The sequence below is a fragment of the Panthera uncia genome, assembly GCF_023721935.1.
Source record: "Panthera uncia isolate 11264 chromosome B3 unlocalized genomic scaffold, Puncia_PCG_1.0 HiC_scaffold_1, whole genome shotgun sequence".
In the NCBI taxonomy this organism is placed as follows: Eukaryota; Metazoa; Chordata; class Mammalia; order Carnivora; family Felidae; genus Panthera; species Panthera uncia.
Genome location: NW_026057582.1, coordinates 84,842,018 through 84,866,202, shown reverse-complemented (window position 1 = coordinate 84,866,202; position 24,185 = coordinate 84,842,018). Strand labels below are relative to the sequence as shown.

The window sequence follows — 24,185 nt, the reverse complement described above, 5'->3', positions numbered from 1 at the left end:
CCCGGACCCATGGGAAGCCCTCCCTGGGCTCACCAAGGTTGATGCTGTTGGTCACCCGCTGATGCAGCCTCGCTGTCTGGATGGGCTTGTGGTAGAGCGGCCACAGGGTGGGGTCACTCACAGCTGCCCACACATGAGACAGTGGCTGGGAAACCACGCCTGCCCCCAGGAAGCCATGCCGAGTAGAAGAAAACATCTTGTAGTAAAGATGCACCTCCTGCTCCTCACCCTGATGGCTGGGGACACGAGGGTGGGGAAGAGGAAGAAGAGGTGAGAACTGGGCTCCTGGGTCATAGAGGGGCAGCTCAGGGGAGGGACTCAAGGGAGCCGGGACAGAGAAGGTAAAGGAGGAAAGAGGACAAGCAGGACAACAGGTTAGGACAAGACACTAGAAGGAACTTACTTCCAGCCAGCTGCTGGCTGGCAGCTGAAGAGGTTGTGCAGGTTACCTGAGCAAGCAGCCATTACCTGCAGACACAGGGATCACACCCAAGTGAGCGGGCACGGTACAAAGCAGACCCCTGGGTTAGTCAGTCACGAGGGCCAGTGTTTGCTGAATTCCCTTTCTGTCGAGATGGAGAGCCACCAAAGAAGCCCTACCCTCATCTAAAAGAAGTTGGCCCTCATCTGCCCTGCTCTTTCCCTCCTTTCCCTCCCTCCCTCTCCCCACCCGGCGGAGGGCTGGTAAAGGAACCACGGGGACAAGCAGAATCGCTCCTCACGTCAGCAATAGAGATGTCCACGATGTGCTTGGCCAAATCCTGATAGGAGGAGGACAGGTAGGCCCCCAGGCTGGACAGGCTGGACGGACAGCAGCAGCAGCTGCCCAGGGAGGTTTTGCGGCCTGCAGTGAACAGGCAGAGGTCGTGAGACAGCATGAGCATCGAGGCCTCAGAGCAGCAACAGCCTCCTGAGGGACAGTGACTCGGGGCTGATAACCTCGGGCTAATGACTCCCTAAGGATCTAGAGGACCTCCGCCCCCAAAGTCCCCAAATCGGGCAGATAGCTGCATGCCCTCACCCCCACCACTCACTGTAAGCTAAGCTCTTCCAGGTGGATCCAGCCAGACTCAGTTGACTGTTCCTCACTGCAGAATGTCCCCGAACATCCCCTATCCAGGAGTCACTGGAATCAGGCAAGTGTGCATCCCCCTGCAGAAAAGATGTTTAGGACCAGAGCAAAGAAAGATAAAGCAGAGCACCAGAAAGCCTGTGTAGAATTATCTCCTCTGCCTCTGAACTATCCCAAGTTTCCAATGTAGAGGCTCTATCAAAAAAATCTTCCCCATGGAGCCTGGGTGGCTCAGACAGCTAGGTGTCCAACTCAATCTCAGCTCAGGTCTTGAGCTCACAGTTTTAAATGCAAGCCCCGTGCTGGGTGCTGTACTGTGCATGAAGCCTGCTTTAAAAAAAAAAAAAAAAAAAATCTTCCCCATTGGGATTACAGGAGGTTGGATGTCCCCAAGAAGCCAAGAGCAATAGAAACCAGTCCCTGGACAATCTCTCCTTATGGTTCAAGCCACAGGATCAAAGACTGCTTGTAGGAGAGCTCCAAAAGGGATCAAAATGAACAGAGCCTCAGAGGACCTGGTATGGAGCCTCAGTGGGTTTGGGGGCTCTACCATGTGGCAACACGAATGAGGCCATGGCTGGAGCCCAAGTGGAAGGAGGGAGGGGGAGGAAAAGCAACGGACTGTGAAAAGCTTGACCCTAGGCCCCAACTTCCCCGAGCCTCACCTCCCCAACCCCATACAGCAAGTAAGCCAAAGGTCCTAATTTGGAACCAGAAGGGATGATCTCTGGATCTGCAATACGGTCCTCCCACCTTTACTTCAGCCGGCAACTCAGTGACATGACCTTGATCTCTACCAGACCTGACAGGCACTGTCCATCCCACCTCTATCATCAGTTTTTAACCTATGGCTAAAGACAAGAAGAGGTGAACACAGACAGTTCTATCTCCATCCTTGTCTCCATTCCTCTGCTGCAACATATAGTCTCTTGTACTTTAAGCAGGTGTCTCTGTCTCAGATTGAAGTCTTGTGCCATCTTCTTGGGAACTTTCCACTACTGATCATCTCCTCCTTCACTGTTGCCTCTGCCTCACCCTCTTCGTTGGATCCTTCCTACAAGCACTCAAGCATGTAAATATTTCTCCCACCTTTAAAAAATTTCCTCAGAGGGGTCCTTGCTCTCCCACCCTTCACACACGTGCTTCTTGAAACAACGGTCACCATTCGCCATCTCCCACCTCTCACTCCCTTCTGAACCTGCTTGAACTAACATTTGCCTCACTACTCCACCCAACAGCAGTCACTAGGTCCCTGTGACATCCATGTGCTTGGAGCTGATCACCAACTCCAGTCCCCACCTTATTGAACCTTTCCGTGAGCTTCCACTCAGCCAGCCTCTCCCTTCCTAATCACTTCCTGACTCCCCAGGCTCTTGGCACCTCTCCCTGCAGTGCTCCTTCTCCTGTGTTGGCTCAGACTCCTCAAACAAAAATCGATATTCTGGGATTCTTTCAGGACTTAGGCCCAGGCCCTCTTTTCTCACTCGTTATATACTCCTAAGTGATTCCATCTGCTCCCCCTGCTACACTGATGACTCCTAAAAGTAAATATCCATGGTTTAATCAATAAATACTGATGACACAACTAGCTACCACGTGAAAAAAATGGATCAGAGACCCATTTCATACATCATGCCAATATAAACTCTTCATGCTTTGTGGCTCAAAAATACATGGAATAAAGAATTTATTATTACTATAAGAAAAAAAAAAGTTAAAAAAATTATAGTGGGGATATGACTTCCTAAACAGGGCATAAAATTCAGAAGCCATGAAGAAAACATTGGTAAACACCAGGCAACACAAAATTAACATTTTCCAGGAGCGCCTGGGTGGCTCAGTCAGTTGAGCATCCAACTCCTGATTTCAGCTCAGGTCGTGGTCTTGCAGTTGGTGAGTTTGAGCCCCACATCAGGCTCTGCTCTGACAGTACGAAGCCTGCTTGGGATTCTCTCTCCCCTCTCTATGCCCTTCCCTTGCTCATGCTCGCTCTCTCTCTCTCTCTCTCTCTCTGTCTCAAAATAAATTTTAAAAACTTTAAAAAGTAACATTTCCAGGTAGTAATAAAAAAAAACAAACAAAATAAAAACAACTAGGAAAAAACACTGGTATCTCAAATGAAACAGAAGGATAATTTTCTTAATATAAAAGGGCCTCTAAAACCAAAAAGACTAACAACCCACTCGAGAAGTGGATACAGTACACTGTCATGGAGCAAAAGGACACAGAACTTTTAAGAATCTGAAAACACGCTCGATCTTAGACACATGAGGAGAACTGCAAATGCGTATTTTATGCCCACCACACTGCCAAAGACTGAAGGAAAAACCCTTGGCAACGCTCTGTTAAGCAGAGTGGTCAAGTATTATTTAAGAGTGTAAACTGGTATACTTTGGAAACATCTACCACATATTTTAAATTTAAAAATGTACATATCCTTTGACCTACCAATCTCATTCGTAGGAATGCAACCAAGAGATGTTCTGTCATTTAAGTATAAAAGCGATAAACAATTTCAAATACAAACTCAGGGACCAAAGAGAAAGGGCCCGTGAGTCTTTCTGGAAGAAATTATGAGGGGACGAATCACTAGGGAGGAATAAAAATGCCTGGAAAATTACTAGAAGTGAGAAGAGTCCATTTAATCTAGCCTAAGAACAACTCTATGAATGGAAACATTATACACAATGTAGAAATACTCTGACAAAAAGTAAAGGGAAAAAAAAGGGTAGAATACATTGATTTCCTAATGTTTTATAAAGGTAACAACACTGCTAAATCAAGTAATAAAGACTATTTGAAGATATAAAAGTGATCATGGAAAGAATTTTTTAAAGGCTTCCAGATTATCAGACAAAAAAGACACATATTTACCCTCACAGCAGAGAACAAACAGACCACATAATGATAAAACAACAAAAAATTTTTAGATGTCCATGGGAAGGTATGCCTAGGTGGCTCAGTCAGTTGAGCATCTGACTCCTTGATTTCAAATCAGGTCACGATCTCATGGTTATGAGATTGAGCCCCATGTCAGGCTCTAAGTGTGGGGACTGTTTGGGATTCTCTCTCTCCCTCTTGCTCTGCCCTTCCCCTGCTTACTCATGTGTGTTCTCTCTCTCTCTCTCAAAAGAATAAATTAAATAAATTAAATAAATAAGTTGATGTCCATGGGAATACTGATAACGAAAAAACCTTAATAAACTTAAAAAAGTAGAAATCATTCTTCTCTGGAATCTTTCATAATCAACACGTAGCAAACTAAAAATTAAGAATAAAATCAGGAAACACAGGAGGCTTTCTACCAAAAAGTTCTTAAGAACTCATAAGAACTGGATTAAGAAAGAAATACAAACTGAAAATGCAAAATTACTATAAAAAATAGATAAAACATGTAAGTTATGGGATACAACTAAAGTACCATTCAGGTGGAAAATTTTAACTTTAAATATTTACATCAGTAAAAAAATAAAAAATAAATGAGTTGGTGTAATATCTATACACCAACAAATTAGATAGATGAACAAATTCCTAGAAAGACACAAACTACCAAAACTGACTCAAGAAGAAATAGATTCTGAAAACAATATGACACTATATGTTAGCTAACTGGAGTTTCAATAAAAATTTGAGGGGCACCTGTGTGGCTCAGTCGGTTGAGTGTCCGACTTCGGCTCAGGTCATGATCTCATGGCTCATGAGTTCGAACCCCACGTTGGGCTTTGTGCTGACAGCTCAGAGCCTGGAGCCTGCTTCAGATTCTGTGTCTCCATCTCTCTATGCCCCTTCCCCGCTCGTTCTCTCTCTCTCAAAAATAAACACTAGAAAAAAAAATTTAATAAAAAATTTGAAAAAAGGAAAAAAAAGAATAGAATATCTGAACAGACATTTAACAAGATATTGAATTAGTAATCAAAACAATTCCCACAAAGAAAATTTCAAGACCAGATAGTTTCATTAGCTTCAAATCTACCAAACATTTAAAGAATTGACACCCAATACTTCACAAATTCTTTCCAAAAACAGAAGAGGAGAGAATAGTTCATAAATCATTCTATAAGTCCCTGAAAACCAAAGAAACCACACGTAAACTACAGATCAATTTCCCTTATGCATATCAACACACAAACCCCCAACAAAATATTAGGAAGGTGAATCTAGCAACACAGAAAGAGTTATATACATCGTGACCAAGTATACACCATTCCTGGGATTTATCCTAGGAACACAAGATTAGTTCAATATACAAAAATCAATCATGTAATACACCATATTAATAAAAGAAAAAATCCACACAATCATCTCAATAGTTACAAAAAAAATATTTGACTAAATTTAATACCCTTTTATGATAAAAACTCACTCAACAAACTAAGACTGGAAAGAAATTTCCTCAACTTGATAACAATTGTCCACAAGTCAACATCATCCTTAATGGTAAAAGGCTGAGTGGTTTAGTACTAAGATCAGTAACAAGAATGTGTGCTTTCATAGCACTTCTATTAACATTGAACTGGAGATTTTACCCAGGGCAATTAAACAAGAAAACAACAGGGGCGCCTGGGTGGCTCAGTCGGTTGAGTGGCCAACTTCGGCTCAGGTCATGATCTCGCAGTCCGTGAGTTTGAGCCCCACGTCGGGCTGTGTGCTGACAGCTCAGAGCCTGGAGCCTGTTTCTGATTCTGTGTCTCCCTCTTTCTCACCCTCCCCCGTTCATGCTCTGTCTCTCTCTGTCTCAAAAATAAATAAACGTTAAAAAAAATTAAAATAAAAATATATATATATATAAAAAAAAAATAAAATAAAATAAACAAGAAAACAACAGGGGCAGATGATATGATCTTGTATACAGAATGTCCTAAGGAAGCTACTAAAAAACTATTAGAGCTAATAAAAAAATCAACTCAGCAAGGGTACAAGAAACAAGATCAGTACACAAAAATAAACAGAGTAGCAATTAACAAACTGAAAATGAAATTAACAATTCCATTTATAATAGCATCAGAGGAATAAAATATTTAATAAATTGAATAAAACAAATTCAAAATTTATACTCTGAAAACTACAAAACAGTGTTGAAAACAAAGAAGACCTGAATAAATGGAAAGATACTTCACATTCATGGATCAAAAGACATTACTATTAAGATGTTTAATACACCCCAAAATGACACAAACATTCAATGAAATCCAAATCCAAATCCCACCTGACTTCTTTGCAGAAATTGATAAGCTCATCCCTAAATTCACATGGAAATTCAAGGGACTCAGAATAGCCAAAACAATCTTGCAAAAGAATAAAGTTGGACACCTCCTGATTTCAAAACTTACTACAAAGCTACAGTAATCAAAATAGTGGTACTGACATAAGGACGGACATATAATTCAATGGCATAAATTCAGAGTCCAGAAATAAATCCATACATCTATGGTCAATTCATCTTTGACAAGGGCACCAAGACAATTCAATGGGGGAGAAATAACAGTTACTAACAAATGGTGGTGGGACAAGTGGATATTCACATGCAAAAGAACAAAATTCAACTCCTAATTTTGTCTCACTAAATACAAACATTAACTCAAAATGGATCAAAGACCTACACCTAGGAACTAAAAGCATACAACTATTTTATTTTTTTATTAAAAAAAATTTTTTTTAACGTTTACTTTTGAGACAGAGCATGAACGGGGGAGGGTCAGAGAGAGGGAGACACAGAATCTGAAACAGGCTCCAGGCTCTGAGCTGTCAGCACAGAGTCTGACACGGGGCTCGAACCCACGGACCGCGAAACCATGACCTGAGCCAAAGTCGGCCACTTAACTGACTGAGCCACCCAGGCGCCCCAGCATACAACTATTAAAAGAAAATACAGACACACCTTGGAGATACTGTGGGTTTGGTTCCAGATCACTGGAATAAAGTGAGTCAGATTATTGTTTTGTTTCCCAGTGCATATAAAAGTTATGTTTACACTATATTATAATCTACTGAGTGTGCTATCTTTACATCTTAAAAAACCCCCAATACATATGGCACCTGGGTGGCTCAGTCAGTTGAGCCTCTGACTCTTGATTTTGGCTTGGGTACACAATCCCAGAATTGTGGGATGGATCAGGCTCCATGCTGACAGTGGAGCCTGCCTAAGATTCTCCCTTGCTCGGGGTGCCTGGGTGGCTCAGTCAGTTAAGCATCCAACTTGAGCTCAGGTCATAATCTCACAGTCTGTGAGTTCAAGCCCTATATCGGGCTTTGTGCTGACAGCACACAGCCTGGAGCCTGCTTAAGATTCTGTCTCCCTCTCTCTCTGCCCCTCCCCTGCTCACACTCTGTCTCTTTCTCTCTCAAAAATAAACATTTTTTAAAAATGTTTAAAAAAAAGATTCTTTCTCTCCGTCTGCCCCTCTCCCCTGCCTGTGCTCTCTAGAATTAATAATAATAATAATAATAAACAATGCATATAACTTAATTAAAAGTACTTTATTGCTGGAGTGCCTGAGTGGCTCACTTAAGCATCCAACTCTTGATATCGGCTCAGGTCATGATCTCATGGTCGTGAGATCGAGCCCCTTGTTGGGCTCTGCACTGACAGCACAGACCTGGTTGGGATTCTCTCTCTCCCCCTCTCTCTCTGCTCCGCCCCTGCTCATGGTCTCTCAAAATAAATAAACTTTAAAAAAATACTTTATTGATAAAAAATGCTAACCATTATTTGAGATTTATATTGTAACCATTATTTGAGTCATAATCATTGATCACCGGTCATAACAAATATATTAATTAAAAAGTTGGAAATATTTCAAGAATTACCAAAATGGGACACAGAGACATAAAGTGAGCAAATGCTGTTGGAAACATGGCGGACAGACTTGCCTTACACAGCCCAAACCTTCAATTTGTAAAAAAATGCATTACCTGCAAAGCATAATAAAGCAAAGCACAATAATAGGAGGTATGTTTGCCTATATAGGCATAATCTTTGTGACCGGGGATTAGGCAAAAATTTCTTAGATATGAAACCAAGAGTGTAAGCAATAAAAGGAAAAAATAGATAAAACAAACAGCATCAAAACATTTGTGCTTCAAAGGACATCACCAAAAAAGTATAAAGACAATACAAAGAATGGGACACAATTGTTACAAACCAGATATATAACTGATAAAGAACTTGTACAATATATAAAAAAATTATTAAACTTAATAAAAAGATAATCCAATTATAAAATGGACAAAAGGTCTGAAAAGACATCTATCTGAAGAAAACATATAAATAGCTAGAGTAAACACATGAAAAGATGCTCAAAACCATTAGGATAATGCAAATCAAAACCACAGTGAGGTACCATGTCACATCCACTAGGACAACTATAATAAAGAAAGATGCTGGTCAACATGGGGGGAAATTCAGTGCTCACACACTGCTGGTGGGGCTTTAGAGTAGTGTAGCCTCTGTGAAAAATAGTTTGCCGATTGTTCAAATGGTCAAACACAGTTTCACCCATCTATGGACCCATCAACCCAACTCCTAGGTATATACTCAAAAGACAGGAAAATGTATGCCCATACAAAAACTTTTTTTCTTAAGTCAATAAATTTTTATGCAAAGAATTTTACATGTGATTCCTTCCACTGCCAATCAGTGTTGTTCTTCCAAAGTCAGAATCATAATCTTCAAAATAGCCCCTTTATAAAGAACTTTTCGGGGCGCATATGTGGCTCAGTCGGTTAAGCATCCAACTCTTGATATCATCTCAGATAATGATCTCATGATAGTGAGATTGAGCCCTGTGTCGGGCTCTGTGCTGACAGCATGGAGCCAGCATGGGATTCTCTCTCCCCTTTTCTCTCTGCCCCTCCCCTGCTTATGCTCTCTCTCTCTCAAAATAAATAAATAAACTTAAAAAAAAAAAGTTGACATCCTAAACTGGTGAAGCACAGGCAAGCTGTCTAGAGGAACAATCAAATGTTAAAGAGACAGCTCAACAGCCATCTGGAAAGAATAAAGTTGGATCCATACCTTATATATTCAAAATGAATCAAAGATTTAAATAGGAGGGGCGGGGAGCCTGGATGCCTTGTCAGTTGAGCGTCTGACTCTCGATTTCGGCTCAGGTCATGATCCCAGGGTCATGGGATCAATTCCCCTCCTCGGGCTCTGTGCTGAGCTGAGCGTGAAGCCTGCTTAAGATTCTCTTGCTCTTCCTCTCTCTCCCCTGCTTGCTCTCTCTAAAATAAAAATTAAATTAAAAGAAGATTTAGGGGCACCTGGGTGGCTCAATCAATGAGTATATGACTTCAGCTCAGGTCATGATCTCATGGTTCATGGGTTCGAGCTTTCCGTTGGACTATGTGCTGACAGCTCAGGGCCTGGAGCCTGCTTTGGATTCTGTGTCTCCCTCTCTCTTTGCCCCTCCCCCATTCATACTCTGTCTCTCTCAAAAATGAAATTAAAATATTTAAAAATTTACAAAATTTTTAAAAATGAAAAAAGATTTAAATATGAAAAATAAAACTATACAATTTCCAGAAGAAACCACAGAAGTTCTTTATACAACTTTGGAATGAAGAACATGTTTCTAATTATGATCAGAACATAGACACTTAAGAGGAGAATTGATAAATTTTCTGAATAGCCCCAAACACAATAAGCAAAGTCAAAAGAGAACAAAGAACTGGGATAAATATCATTAATTCCTATTAGGCAAAGGGCTAGCTTGCTAAAGAACTCCAGAAACTAGTAACAATAACATAGAGAAATGAGCAAAGGATACGAACAGATGGCCCAGCAAAAATTTAAACATTTGATAACCTGTTGCAGAAACTGTGTATATCTATGAGGTAACATTTGTCAATATTAAGATCTCAAATGCACATACTCTTCTGGGTATTTACCTCATGGATATATTTGTAGGTTTAGGAGATGATGCATACACACAGTTATTTACTGTAGCACTGTTTACAACATCAAAAGACTGAAATCAACCCCAGCTGAAGGACTGGTTACATAAATTACACTGGATCTTTATAATGGAATGCTACGTAGCAGTGAGAAAAAAAAAAGAGACAAAGCAAGTTCTCTATACAGTCATGTAGAAAGAGCTCCAAGATACCCTGAAGTGGCATGATATGCTTTATTCCATGAGCATTAAGATACTCTAGGAGGGCTCCCCCGACACAACAGTGCTATTTCTTTGGGGGCGGCAAGGGAGAAGGACTGGCTTGTCGGCTGCTAGGGGCGGGTACTTCCCTAGTTACCTTTAGAGATAGGTATATATAAGTTTTTGTCTTTTCTACCATAGGAAAAGATTACCTATGCAAAACATCACATTTAAAACCATACAATAAAAGAGAAAAAAGAAACACTAAGTATTCAGCTGTTAAAAAGAATAAGTCAGCCGCAGATTTGGTGGTGCGCAATGGTGTCCAAAAGACATTCTTAAGGAAGAAAAGTGACAAAGCAGGTCACTTTTGCTGCCATTCATGTGCTTTAGAGAGATACACACATTGTAAAAAAAAAAAAAAAAAAAAAAGAGAGAGAGAGAGAGAGAGAGGGAGAGATTTAAAAAAAAGAAAAAACATGGGGGCGCCTGGCTGGCTCAGTCAGAAGAGTATGCTACACTTGATCCTGGGGTTGTACAGATTACTTAAAAATAAAATCTAAAAAAAGGGAAAAAGAAAAAAATACGCATATAACAAAATAAATAAAATTTTAAAAATTAAAATACAGAAAAAATACATTAAAAAAGAAAAAAAAATTTTTAATATGCACATTCTTATAGATAGTAAGACATACAACATATTCAGAATACCTCCAGAAATCCACACCGTACTGGGATAGAAGATTGGTTCTGAGCAGGGCAACAGGAGACTGAAAGACGAACTTGGCATCGTATATCCTTTGCTACTGTCTGAATACTAGTGAAGTTTTACTATAAAGCGAATTTCACATTTTATATCCCTGGCCAGATCTTACCTGTGATAAACCTGTGTTTCCAAATGCTCCCTTTGCATTTCTCACAGAGACTTCAAAGCCAGTAAGTCCCATACTACACTCATGATCTTCCCCACAAAACCTGTCCTCCCCCAGTGCCTCACAGTCACCGTCACTGCCCCTTCAGCTGCTCTGGCCAAAAAAAAAGTGTGTGTTGTTTCTGACTCCACCCTTGCCCTTCCTCTGCGTCCAGTGAATGTGCTCTGTCCAGGGCACCCCCCTGGGCCCCTGTGCTCGTTGTCACTAGCAGGGCCCCCACCCGGCTATGGGCAGCTCTCACCAGGCTTTGTTGTGGTCATTGCCGGCTCTACCCACAGCTGCCCTGTCCCCTCTCCTATAACCTCATCATCCTGCTCCCCTGGTTTCAAGGCTTTAGAGCAGCTTCTGGGAAGTAACATCAATCCGAAAGGGGCCTGAATTTGCAGCAGAGTCTATGTGATCTGGCCTTTTCTAGTCCTTCCTCAAGTCACTCTCCTTTCTTACCATATTCCAGCCATGCTAGCTTTTAGTTCCTCAAACTCTTGCTCCCTGAGGCCTCACTTACCGAGACCTCTGCCTGGAAGGCTACGTTCCCCATCCAACCCACCATCTCTCCTGACACCTGACATACTACACTAAGCTTCTGCTCTGTTAACTGCCTCTCACACTTCTGGTGTCGCTTTAAACACACTCTCTTCAGAGCATCTTTGCTGACCTTCCAGATCAGATCCCATTTTATATTGACTTAGAACCCCTTCTTCATATAACTTACTGCAACAGTGCTTAAATAATCTTACAATAATCTGTGCATATCCCTCTAACGGTTTAAGAAAAACTTTTTTGCTCACTGCTCTAACCCCAGTGCCTAAAATAGTACCTACAAAATAAACACATGTTGAATGAACACACAGGGAGAAGGAGGCAAAACTAAGGGAGAGACAAAGCCTATCTATCATCCACCAGAAGGGTTCAAGTCAGTGACAGCCTCCGGGAGGCAGAACTTCCTGCTCCAACTCCTGTCTCAGTGGCTCTGGCCTGTGGCTCATTGTTAGTATCTGCCCACTCACCACACTGTCTGGGGACTGGAGCTGGTCCGACAATAAGGCGTTGCTGCTGTTGTAGCCAGAGGTAAGACCAGAGGAGAGGCTTCCATTGGAGCTGGTAGACAGGGAGCTGGAGGCAGCCAGCGTGTGCAGCTTTTCTTCTTCCTTACAAGGACGGATGGCTGGAAACCAGCTGCTGGTACACCTTCTCTATCCCCTCCTCCCCTGAAACCACCCCTCCTCACCTCCCCAGTGCCTCCCCACATACCTACCCCAACTCTAAACCAAAGCAGCCTCCTCCCAGATTTTGGCCTGAGGACAGGAGCCAGTCAGAGGAGGGTGACAAGTAAAAAGAGCGAGCACAGCTTTGAGCTGGCACTAGGAGTCCAACACCTTCCTCCAAAGGCTACATCCCAGGACTCCAAGGCAGCCCGGGCGAAGGCTGACCCGGTCTGGCGTCTTTCCCAGGCTCCTGGCCCACCCAGAATCACTAGCTTGCCCCATGCCCCACCCTCAGTAGCTGGGAGATGATCTGCTGGCGGATTCTCAGCTTCTCCTGCTCGGTCCGCTCCTGCAGCCGGGTCCGGGCCCGGGCAATCTCCACCTTGGCCTCCTCGCGGGCGCGCTGGTATTCTTGCAGCATCAGCGCTATGTCTGAGGCAGGGTGAGCAGACCGTGATGCCGACCCTGGGCTCCTAAGGAAAACCACAGGGTGGAGAGATGCCTTCTAACATGGTGGGTGCATGGGTGACGGCCCTGGCCTGCTTACCCCAGACCTATTCAACACCATCCTCTTGAAGGACCCATCCTCTCTTTGCCCAGTTTGGTTTTACCACCCATTTTGAGGTTCAGGCCTGCTGTCTTACACAGAAGGTCACAGCTGCTCTGTCCACCCTCTCCCATGAGCTCTGCCCCCACCCTGTTCCCTCCCACATCCTCCTTTTTCCCTTTGACCCATTCTCCCCGAGCTGCCTCCACCTGCCCACAGGAATGTAGGACCCACTCTTGGAATCACTCCTGTCCAAAGGAAGCTGCAGCCCCCACTTTCCAGGCCCTGCCCCCCACAGCCCTCCCACTCCATACACAATCTGCTCTCTGTAGGGTCCTGGTCCATACCTGGTAGTTTCCACAACATCCTTCCTCAGCTGCTGCAGGTATTCTCGGCGCCTGCTGGGTAGGCCGGGGTCCCAGGTGGGGAGATCCCTGTTGGGCAGGAGGCTCAGTTGTTTCTGGGGGCTGAGGTTCCGTGTCTGGTGTAAGTTCTGAAGTCGTTCAGCTCGCTCTCTCCGGAGGGCCTCAATGGTTTGTTTTTGCCTGAGACAAAATGTGATTGATTCACTGAAGCTGGCCCTGAATGCCCTTCTCCATCTTAAGATCTATCTCTGAGCCCCGGAAGATCCCAGAGCTGAGCAGGGGAGAAAGGAACAGCCAGCTATTAGCCTTCTGTGGTTCTCCTTCAGCCCACCCCTTGCCCTTTCACGCCAGGCTGGGGGCACTTACCGGGCAAAGAGCTCCTCCCAGGTGGACTGCAGAGGCTCCTCAGCAGCAAGTGCCTCCCCTGTCCCACTTTGCAGCACCTGCAGCAGAGCATCGGCCTCCCCAAAGCCGTGGTGCAACTTCGCTTCTGTGAGCTCTGTGCTGAGTGAGAGGTTCTGGGCCCCAATCTGCAAGGGGATCTGCTCCCTCTGGGACCACTCAGGATCCTGGCTCTGGTTGTCAGGAGATTGTAGGGGCTTCTGTCCCTGCTTTCCAGAGCTAAGATCACACCTGGTTCCCAGTGACTCCACACCTAGCCCCCCAGGAGAGCCATCCTGAACCCCGCTCCAATGACTGACTTTGTTATGCACTGAGGAGTCCCTCAGGCCGTGATGCTGGGGCTCAGCAGCCATGCATACCTGGGAACTGGAGCTCAGTAGCACCTCAGATTGGCAGGTAGGGCTCAAAGTGGGACCCCGGAGCCCTGCAGTAGCAGTCAACTCAGAGACAGGGCAGGGTCTGAGGTGATGAAGGCCTCCTCTTGAAGAGGAAAAGTCCAGAGTGGGTTGTGGCTCACCCTCATTTTCTGTCTTGCTCCGCCATTCACTTGGCTCCCTACTGCTCAGCGAGCCACACTCCAAGGAAGCCACGTCCTCAGGCACGAAGTCATCAGCCAGACTCAGACTCTGGCTCCTCAGTGAGGGTGGTGGTGGTCTGTTTTGGACCAAGGTGGTGGTCTTGGGGTGAAGCTGCTGAGGGGGCTGCTCTATGAAACAGACTTGGAGTTTTGGGCTCTGTGGTGGACTGACCGGGGACCTCACCTCCAGGAGCGAACTGCCATCACTCCTTTCTAAGGGACTTCCACCGTCCCCACATGGAGCCCCCACTCTTTGGGAGTCACCGGACTCATTAACAATTTGAGAATAATTATCCACTGGAGGCCTGGGGGAATCAAGGAAAAGGTCTGGACTGGAGACAAAATTCTGGCGGCCTTCAAGAGGACAAGCTGAGGGGGCTGTGAGAGACAATGAATCTGGGGAGAGCCCCAATCCTTGGGTGCTGGCACTAAGCGTGAGTATTGGGGAGGAGGCCCTGTCTACCAACAAGGTACTCACAGTGCCCAGCTCCTTCTGGACCTTAGGATTCCCCATGGACTCTGCAGGACTGGGGCAGGGCCCTGGGGAGTGGGAGCCTTTGAGGCTGGGGCTGTTGACAGCCAGGCAGGAGGGCTCCTCTGCCTGGACGCTGGGAGGCAGGGAGGCATTAAGGGAAGCCTGAGGGATCACAGAAGGGAGGTTCTGCCCAAAGTGGGCTTTCTGAAGCCTCGAGTGGTATGCGGGTGCTGGAAAGCTCTGGGGCCTAAAGTGGGGGCTTTCTTCCTGAGATTCTGAGGGCCCTGCCATTTTCCATGCAGTTTCCTCTGACACTCTCTTCTGAAGGGTCCCTGTGACATGTCCCTTTTTTTGAGACATGATGGGGATATCTGAGCCCAGCACCTCAAGGACCACATTGACCTCCTGAGGGTTGGCCTCTGGGGTTGGAAGGTGCAGAGGTGGTAAGGCCAGTTCAGTTTGGATGCCCTCATCCATGGTGGTCTGAGTACAGCAGTCCATCATTAGGGCCTGGGTCATCTCATCTGGGGACTCCCTCTTGAAGTTCCGCTCCTTTTCAGCCACACTTGGCTGGGAGAAACTCCCTAACAGCTCCGAGGTGCTGTGTAGCAGCTGTGAGAGGTGGAGAGACAGGTTGTGCATGCTAGTCCAGGAGACCAGACCAGAGCCTGGCACTGCACTTGTTTCTGGCTGAGCAGAGATGTCAGTGGAGCTCCAGCAGACACTGCAGCCCAGGGTCTGTGTGCCCTGCTCCAAGGTGTTCATCCTGGACTGCCCCACAGGGCCACATGCCTCTGATGGATACAGAAGCATAATCTCATCTACTGGACCTGCAGCACTTTCTTCTGCCAACAGGGGCCTACTCCTCAGAGAGCCTGCTTCATCAGGAGTGCCCAGGGTCTGGGCTCTCTTGTCAGGACCCTTACTGGGGATTTTTCCTTCAGGGATGTTCAGGATGTGGGGGCTCCCCAAGGCAAATGAGGAGCCCCATACTTCCCAGGCCTCCTGTGAACCTTGGGCATTTCTAATGCTGCTCTGTGTGCTCCCCAGGTCCCGGCCATTGGCATAGGTGCTAAGGTGGGAGTGGAAAGGAGAGTTCTGGTCTTCGAGGCCATCGTCCATGCTTGAACAACGGGCCATGTTTGATGGTGTTGGGCCCTGGGTACAAGAGACATCCGCGGCACTGCCAAACACATACTGCTTCCAGCCAACGTGCACAGGACCCTGTGGACGTGAGTAGAGGATGTAGGGATTGATGTCCCTGGAGCCAAAGTGTAACGTTCCTTTGTCTACCCTGGAGTGCCACTTCTCTGGATTTTCCTGCCAGGACTCTTCCAGGGTACTAGATGTCCAGCCTGTCATGAAGTCAGGGATTGGCATGAAAGAAAGATCTGAGGACTTTGGGTAAGGAGGGTTGGCAGGTTGTGGGGGCTGGTGACCAGGAGTGCTCATGTCCCAGTTAGATGAGGCTTTCTGACTGCAGCCCTCAGCTTTCAGAGATGTTCCTGCTGCTGACTTTCCTTTGAAATGACCCCTGAGATGTGGAGTCCACCATCTGTTAGGTTCCTGTGTATCTTCATCTGTGGGGGAAGGAGGCTCCACACTCAAATTCAGCTCCTGAAGAGACCGGGAAGAGCTGACCACAGAGAACTGTGGTCTGGGGGAGGACCTGGAGTGTTTGGGGCCAGAAAAGACTGAAATCACAGGAAGTGAGCACCCATGATGGGGAGCCGGCTGCTCCCTGCCAGAGGCAGGCAGGCCAGGGCTCTGGGGTGTGGGCCATGGGGCTCCACTCTGCCCCAAAGGCATGGAGGCTGAGTCTTCAAAGCCTGATGAAAGCACCTTGGACACAGACAGATGGGCTACAGATGCTTCCTCTCTGCCTGCATCTGTAATTCGACAGCTGTCCAACCCACCTTCATGGGAAGGTTGGGAGCTCCTGCCCTGGGCAGGCTCTTCCCAACCACCCGAAGCCTGGTGTCTCTGCTGCTCTTCCTCATCCCAGGGACTGTCAGCTTGGTGCCTAGAAATGTGTTTTAACTTTGCTACAAACTTGGCTTGGGGATCCAATCCACTGTGATCTCTGGACTGAGTGGAAAGTTGTGGTTTTTCTGGAAGGCACTGGATGGCATCTTCTAAACATCCATGCTGAGGTTCCCCCAGAAGCTCACTCTCAATAGACCCTTTACTTAAATTCAGGGTGTATGGTCTCCCAGTTGTTAAAGGTGGTTCTGGCTTGGTTTGAGAGTCCTGTGCATTCTGGCCACCTACAGAGCTATCCTGAAATTCCCTCACTGGCTCAGAGTACATGTCTGCAGAGGAAAAGGTAGCCTCAGGCTCTAGGCTGGCTTTCTTCTCAGCAACCTTTTTCTCAGGATCCTCTCCTGACCTTGAGCTTCCATCAGCCACTGAGTGGCTCAAGGAACATGTCATCACATCAGGGGCGGAAGGGGAGCTGCCCTCTTGAGCCAGAGATAGGACAGGAGCGGAAGCGGAAGGCTCCCAAGAACTGATGTCTGCTGGTGCAAATACTACACGAATGCCTTTGGGCTCAAGGCCAGGAGTCCAGAGCACTTCAGGTGCCCTGGAATAGCTTTCTGCTGTCTCATCCATTCCACAGGCTCTGGAAGATACTATGCAGGGTGGATGGAGAGTATGTAGGGCAGTCTTGGCACTCCCCTTCCTCAGGTCACCGTCTCTGTAACACGATAAAGTATAGGACGGGGATGCACAGGCACGAGAATCCATGGGTTGAGGATTGCAAAGATGCCAGCAAGGCGATGTTCCACTGTCTTCCTGCCCCCTAGGTGGACTAAGAGCCCTGCTGCCTTCCATGCTCCCTGAGATGACGACACGGTCTAAAGTTTCCTGTGGATGTCTGCACTGGGACTCCTCCTGAACTTCAGAATCAGGGCTAGGTCTTTGATCTGGCAATGGAGTTGGTCTAGGATGTTTGCTGCTGGCACTGTTTGCTGGGCTGCAGGCTTCTGCCAGCCCACAGTCATCGCTCTCCTCCCACTTCACATGTTGCTGTGAAGGAGCTTCTGTATCAACCCTTCTTGGGGCTCCAGGCAGGATGGTACCCTGTTTGGGACTTGCCCCCCCTTCCTCTAAGCCAATAGAAGCCTCAAAGCACCGGCCATGGTCTTGGGTACGTCCTGAGAGGCTGACAGAATTCTGAACATCACAGGTCACAAGCCCACTTTCAGAATAGGTTGTTTTTCCTCCCTGTGCAGCCACTGAGAAATTACCTGAACCTCCACCACAAGTGGTATCTAGAATTCTAGGTTCGTGAAGCACTGGGTTGGTCTCCTGACCACCAGGGCGAGTGCCTTCTGCAGTCTCCCATTGAGCTAACTGGCTTCCCCCACACAGAATCATGCCAGGATCACCAGAAGGGGCCCAAGAAGATAAGGCAGCCACTGCTTTCTCTGACCTTACCCTCCTGTCCACTACCAGTGTGGAAGAAAAACTGTCTGAGCTCACAGGATCAGCAGAGGAAGGTGTTCTGGTTGCTTTTTTCTTTTTCTCTATGATTTCAGAAGAGCTACAGTGACATACAAACTGTTCACCAGCTCCCAGAAAATGTCTCCGTTCTCCAGTACAATGGCTTTTACCTGGAACAGGGGCTGCATGGGAGGAAGTTTGTGAGGGATGCCGTGGCCCTGTTTTAGTTTCAGTGTTGGGCAGATGTTGAAAGCTGTCTGCAGGGAGGGGTGTGGCCTCATCAGTCGACAGATGTCCTGGTTCAGCAGAGAGAGATGTCACATAAAATCCTTGTGCTTCATCCTCATTCCTGGTCCTATCTGACACCAACTGGTCCCTTTGTGGACACTGAGGCCTACCACGGGCCCCTGAAGAATGTTCAGGTTCTAATAAAGTCACATAGTAAGGAAGAACATTGCCATCAGCCCCTAAGCCATGAAGTTGCTTTTCCTGGGCCTTTGCTTGTCTGATCTCCTCTAACACAGCCAGGTCCGTAGATGTATGAGCACAGTGCTCTAGGTGAGGCACCCTCGGCAGGGACACAGGTGCTGAGAAAGCACCACCAGGAGGACTGAGGTCCTTAGCCTCCTTCTCTGCCTTCTGCTTAGCCTGCTGGCCTTGACTGTTACCCTCTTCTAAGAGGCAGCTGGTCTTCTTTTCAAGTGGGCTAAATCCCCTTTTCAGGGGACTGGCTCTTTCTGATCCTCTTTGCACAGCTGCCTCAGCTTCAGAAGCAAAACTCTCCCTGGGACTCAAGCCCATCATGATGCTTCTGAGGTCCCCTCCTTCATCTTGAGTGCTTGCTGATCTCCTGCTCTCTGCCCCCAGGGAAATGCTCTCTGGTACATGGAACTGACCATGAGATGCCATGGCCGTAGCTATCACAGACTCACACCAAGCAGTGTGTGCCAAGGAAAAGCCCCCTCTAACATCTCCCTGAGGGCTATAGCTTCGGGGCTCTCCATTCTGGTCTTGACGCCCTGCTCCAGTTACCAAGGGACTGTTAGTCATTTTGAACATCGTGGGATCCAGCACATTGTCAATGTGTACAGTATCACATGCGTGAAGATAGTTTCTTGGTAGCCTTGGAGAATCCAAAGGCAAGGTACCACTCAGGTCTCTGTGAGGAGCCACAGAGGAATCTGGCTGGCTCAGCAATGGGCCAGTCTCCTGGCTAAAAGATGTGCTCACACAATGTGGGCTTGGGCTAGGAACTTTCTGAGTCCATGAGACCATTTTGTCTTCCTCCAGTAGGCTCCCTCCTGTTCGCACAATCATTTCCTCAACTCGGCCTTGAGCTTTTGGCCCCTTTTGCTTAGAACTACTTACATGTTTGGCAACTTGGCTCTCCTGAAAATCTTTCACAGTTTCCAGTTCCTCAAGACCTCCCAAGCTACAGGGCTGCCCTCTGGGGCATGCAGATGCATTCCCTGCCTCGCTCTCCTTCTCAGAAGACATCTTCAATCTGGGCTGTGATGGCAGAGCACTAGCTGATGCCTCAGTTCTTGGATTACTGCAAGTGTCTGCGAACCCTCTACCAGCTGTACATGTCCCTACGCAATCACAAGTGTCCCAGGATGGTCTGTCTAATACAGCTGGGGGAGTGTGCTCTGTCACAAACTTAATGTCTTGTATACATTCCCTTAACTTGAAGGGGCTCAAGATGATTTTTCGGACTTGGGGACCTTTCCCAACGCTATTGTTAACCTCCATTTCTCCAGCTTCACTATCCCTAAAGGTAAAATCATCTATCTGTTTTGGAGAAGATGGCTGATCCTTGAAAGACAGGTGGTTTCCAGAGCTGCCTGACCTCAGGGCACAGTCAGCCATCTCCCGGTCCCGCTGGTCCTGGAACACAGACTCCTTACTGACTCCCTGTGTGGGAGGAGCATATAGCTGCTTATTTTGCTTGGATTCAATTTCTAAGATGCCATTTTCCAGCTTCATTACACTCCTAATTAGCCTGGCCATTTCATCAGCACTGTTAACTCTTTTATTCTGTTTTCTTCCAGAAGGTTCTTCTTTGGGGTTTAATGTTTCTTGTGATCTTCCAGAGCCCTTGCATTCACTCAGGCTTTTTTCCTGAGAGCTTATAACTGACCGGAATCTTTCATATGTAGACTCTGTCTGTGGAAGCTTAAACTCTTTTGAGCAGCCTTTGGAATGGAGAGATTTCCCAAGAAGCCCAGATTCACTCTTCCCCTCTGCTTTCCCCCCACCCTTGTGAGCTGGACTCTCATCTTGGGCCATCATCTCTGGGCCTCTTACTCTATGACATACTGATTTAGACTGCAAAGAAACAGCAGTTTCCCCCAGCATGTCCTTGTCAAGGGCTAAATTGATGGTTTTATAGATGAAATCAGACCTGGCCCCGGAAGGAAGCTGTCTGTTCATATCAAACGCCTGGGTCTGTCTTAGGACTACATGGTGATCCTGCTCTTCTTCCCCATCTGCCTCAGACTCACAAACAAGGAGAGGCCTCCCAGACCTACAATGGTTTGAGGAAACATTGCAAGAGGACTGTATTGTGGCCTTTTCTTTTTCCTCAAGTGATGAAAGACTGTGTTCATTTAAAATTCCAACTTGATTTTCAAATTCACATACTTTTGTGCTAGTAGATAGAAAATGTCTGTTCTGACCAACAAAAAGATAAACTGAATTATGGCTTTCTTCTTCAGTATTTCCAGGGCATTCCCCCATTTTTCTGATACCTTCCTTGGTGTTCAGATGAACTGGCCTCCCTGCTGTGACCTGCTGAGATGAGGGAATCTTGGAATTGTGGTTTTGTAACAGCACTGGCAAATTATTCTTCACATAAACATTGTGGAGAACCTGGTGGTCATGACCAAAGCCCCAGGCTTCCCTGGGGGGTGGGGAAGGCACTCTTGATTCTCTGCAAGCCGGAATCTCTAAGGCAGTTTCTGTCAGGGCATCCCGGCTTTTGGTCACATAGAATGTCTCCAAGGGGGGTGGCTTCAAGGAAGACGGGAATGGATTCCAGGCAGCAGAGTGGGGGTATGGCTCTGGACCTGACGCGAATGAAACGCTAGTGTGCCTTCCAACCACTTCCCTGGAGCTCTCCTGATAGTTCACCTTCTCCTCCTGGAGGGGCAGGTAGCTGTTGTGACTTAAGTGCCCCTCCTGGCCTGCACTATTCTTTCTGAGAGGAGCCCAGCCGCGGGGCCAGTGGTTTTCTTTAGTGGCTATGGTGACATTACTGTGACAAGGGCTCTTGAGGAAGAAACATTCATCAGAGGAAGTCATCAGTCCAGGCTTCCCATTACTCTGCGAAGACTCTTCCAAACTGTTCTGCTTGTCTTCACGTGCTTGTGTCATGGAATTTGCCACCTTGTTCTCGGCTACAAAGACTGGTGCATTTATAGTTCCAGAAGTCAATGATTCTACATCTGCTGAGTAAGTTCCACTATGACTCACCTCTTTCTCTCTAGTTGTAAGGAAATCTGAAGTACCTTCTATCTCAGTGCTCAGACTGTCCTGTTCTTTCTCTGCTCTCAAATGCCTAATTTTGGAAAAATGGAGAGGAAAGGTGCTGAAATGCAGACTGCTGGATACCCCAAAACCAACTGGCAAGACAGTATCTGTTTCTTTGCCAGAAGCTTGGGTAAAGGAAGTGGAGTCTTCTTCGAGGGAGGGGAAAGCTGGCCTGGGCTCTCTCACAGCCTCCAGAACAGGATGAGACAGTTCAAGGAGGTACTTCTGCTGAAGGGCAGCCCAGTCCCTCTCAGGTGCACTGCCTACATGAGTTAATGAGGCGGCAGAGGCAGCCAAAACACTTGATAGGCTAGAGGTGTTGGATGCTTCCGAGTTGCCCTGCTGGGCTGTATCAGGGGTACCTCTGGCTCGAAAGATGCCAGCAACTCGTGGCTGAAGAAGCCTATACGACCCCCAGAATGACAGCCTGGATGTATCAGAGGCAGGGATTGTGTACACACCTCTTATATGGCAAGGCAGCTCAGTGCCGCCTTGGGGTACTTTGGAGTTATAAGGCAGGAGTGTTTCTGCCCCTGATGGCTTGAGTTCTTCCATATTTTGCCATTGTCCAGGCTGCTCCTGACCCTGGGGTTGAAATTCCTGGATATCAGGACTCGGACATAAGGAACCCACTATTCCTGAAGGGCTGCTGGAATTGATCTTAGAGTCACAGGAAAACCAGGAATCCATGGACAACAGAGGGCTCCCTCTGGAAAGCTGCAGGCCTTGGAGTGTGTTTGCCTGTTCAGAGGAGCTCACCTCTATCTCCGACTCAGGTTGTTCACAGTGAGGCTGGGGTCGGGGGCCAAGGTAAAATGAACTGCTCATTGGCAGGATGGCATCCAGCCTGGTTCCTGTTCTATGGTTGATGGGACCAAGCCTGCACATTGCCTCCTGGTCCACTATGGGCAGACTGGAGGTCTGCAGGTGCCAAAATGTCTCTGCGGGCATCTCCTCAGCTGAACTGAAGAAAGGCTCTTGCTGATCTTCCCCCAGTTCCTCCTTGGCATCAATCAGGCTATCCAGGGAAAAGCTCCTGCAAGTTTGGGTGAATAGTTCACTGTCTGAGGACATGGTGAAGCCCCTCACAGGGACTTTAGCTCTGGCCCTGGGGTGGCCATGGTGGTTGGTGAGATAACTGCTCCCTGAACTGTCTGGCGGGCTTTCATATCCTTTCTCAGCCAGCGAGTCCTCAGATATTTGGCTGTCATCACTTTCAGAGTTCTCTGACTCTGGGAGATCCTGTTCCTTCCCCTGGAGGTCCCCTGGCTTCAGTGGCTCCATTTGGGCTTTGGCATAGACATAGGAGAGAGAATCCACTGAGTAACTGCTATCCGCATCAGATAAGTCACCATCTTTCCCTCTTACAAGATCCACTCTTGGGCTGCAATCAGTGAGTGAGGATGTGGAATCTGGGTCTCCTGCACTGTGCTGCCTCCTCAAAGAGCTGCCATGAGGCAAACAAGAGGAATTTCTGACAATGTCTCTGGCCCTAGCTACCAGAACCCTCTGCTGCCTTTTTGATGCCTTGCTTGAAGAAGGTGGTTTGGATTCTACCCAGAAAGTCTTGGCTGCCTTTCCATGCCCAGATGCCTGTCTGGGTCCACAGGGATGTGAGGAACTGCATCTGGCTCCCTTAGCAGTCTTGTGGGTCCCAACGTTCCCTTCTTTACGCCACCTTGATCGTGTGTGGTCAGAGTCTGCTAGTCCCCTACCCCTCCTGGTATAGGTGGAAGGGCTGAGTGCTTCTGGCTCATCCTTTGGCTTTAGCTTGTTAGCTAAATGGTCAAGAGATGCTAAGCTCTGGGACACCATCCAACAGGGCTGCTTACCCACGCTCTCCATTTCCTGGATGCTGGCAGACTCAGAACTCACAGTGAGACAGGTGCCTGAGGCTGAGGCTCCTTTCCTTGCCAAGGCCCCCCTGGCTTTGCAGAGATGCCCCTTGCCTGAGGAACAGAGGGCATTCTTGCTGAAATGCCCTGTCCTTGGAGGGTAAGAAGCAGCCTGGGGCAAATATTCTTCTGATGGAATTGTCTCTGATATTTGGTCAGTAGGATCAGGCAAAGGAGGTACCATGGTGGAGGGATCTCGACTCAGGAAAATACTGTGGAGACAAGGAAATCCATCTCAGAAAAGTAGAAGGTCCCTATTGCCTGCTCACAAAGGGAATATAAAGTCCCACTTAGTTTTCTGTAAAAGAGGTTAAAAACTAGGCCAATGTCACTGTCCCCTAGCATTTGAAGTCAGAGAAAAGCTCTATGGGTACAAAAAGCAACTGTGGACTATAGCCCTGGCTTCAAAGAGGCCCAGGTACACTCTGTTCCTTAATTTCTTTATCTTACAAAAAAATTGAACTGAATCTGAATGTAATCATGCCTTTAGGGAAAACTTCCATTTAATAGGCAGCGTGAGGAACAGAGGAACCATCTAAATGACACCACAAGGAATCAAACAGGCAAACCTATAAAGCATCATATTCTACAGAACTGATACACTTTTAACAAATCAGTGATATGAAGAAATAAAAATGAAAT

At 46.9% G+C, this 24,185-nt stretch overlaps 1 protein-coding gene across 6 annotated transcripts in view; it reads right to left on the bottom strand.

Moving 5' to 3' along the window:
- STARD9 (StAR related lipid transfer domain containing 9) overlaps positions 1–24,185 on the bottom strand; it is a 120,486-nt gene that overhangs the window by 2,673 nt on the left and 93,628 nt on the right. For 4 of the 6 annotated variants that reach the window (XM_049613455.1, XM_049613458.1, XM_049613457.1 and 1 more), the window contains 8 exons: positions 13,583–23,755; positions 13,199–13,396; positions 12,594–12,777; positions 12,107–12,247; positions 1,035–1,152; positions 723–844; positions 404–468; positions 34–236 (listed from right to left, as the gene is read on the bottom strand). In XM_049613455.1, coding sequence (XP_049469412.1) covers positions 34–236; positions 404–468; positions 723–844; positions 1,035–1,152; positions 12,107–12,247; positions 12,594–12,777; positions 13,199–13,396; positions 13,583–23,755 — 11,204 coding nt within the window. Of the gene's footprint in view, positions 1–33; positions 237–403; positions 469–722; positions 845–1,034; positions 1,153–5,900; positions 9,296–12,106; positions 12,248–12,593; positions 12,778–13,198; positions 13,397–13,582; positions 23,756–24,185 lie in introns of those variants that run through there. The other 2 variants (XR_007453802.1, XM_049613460.1) reach the window with 2 other exon arrangements.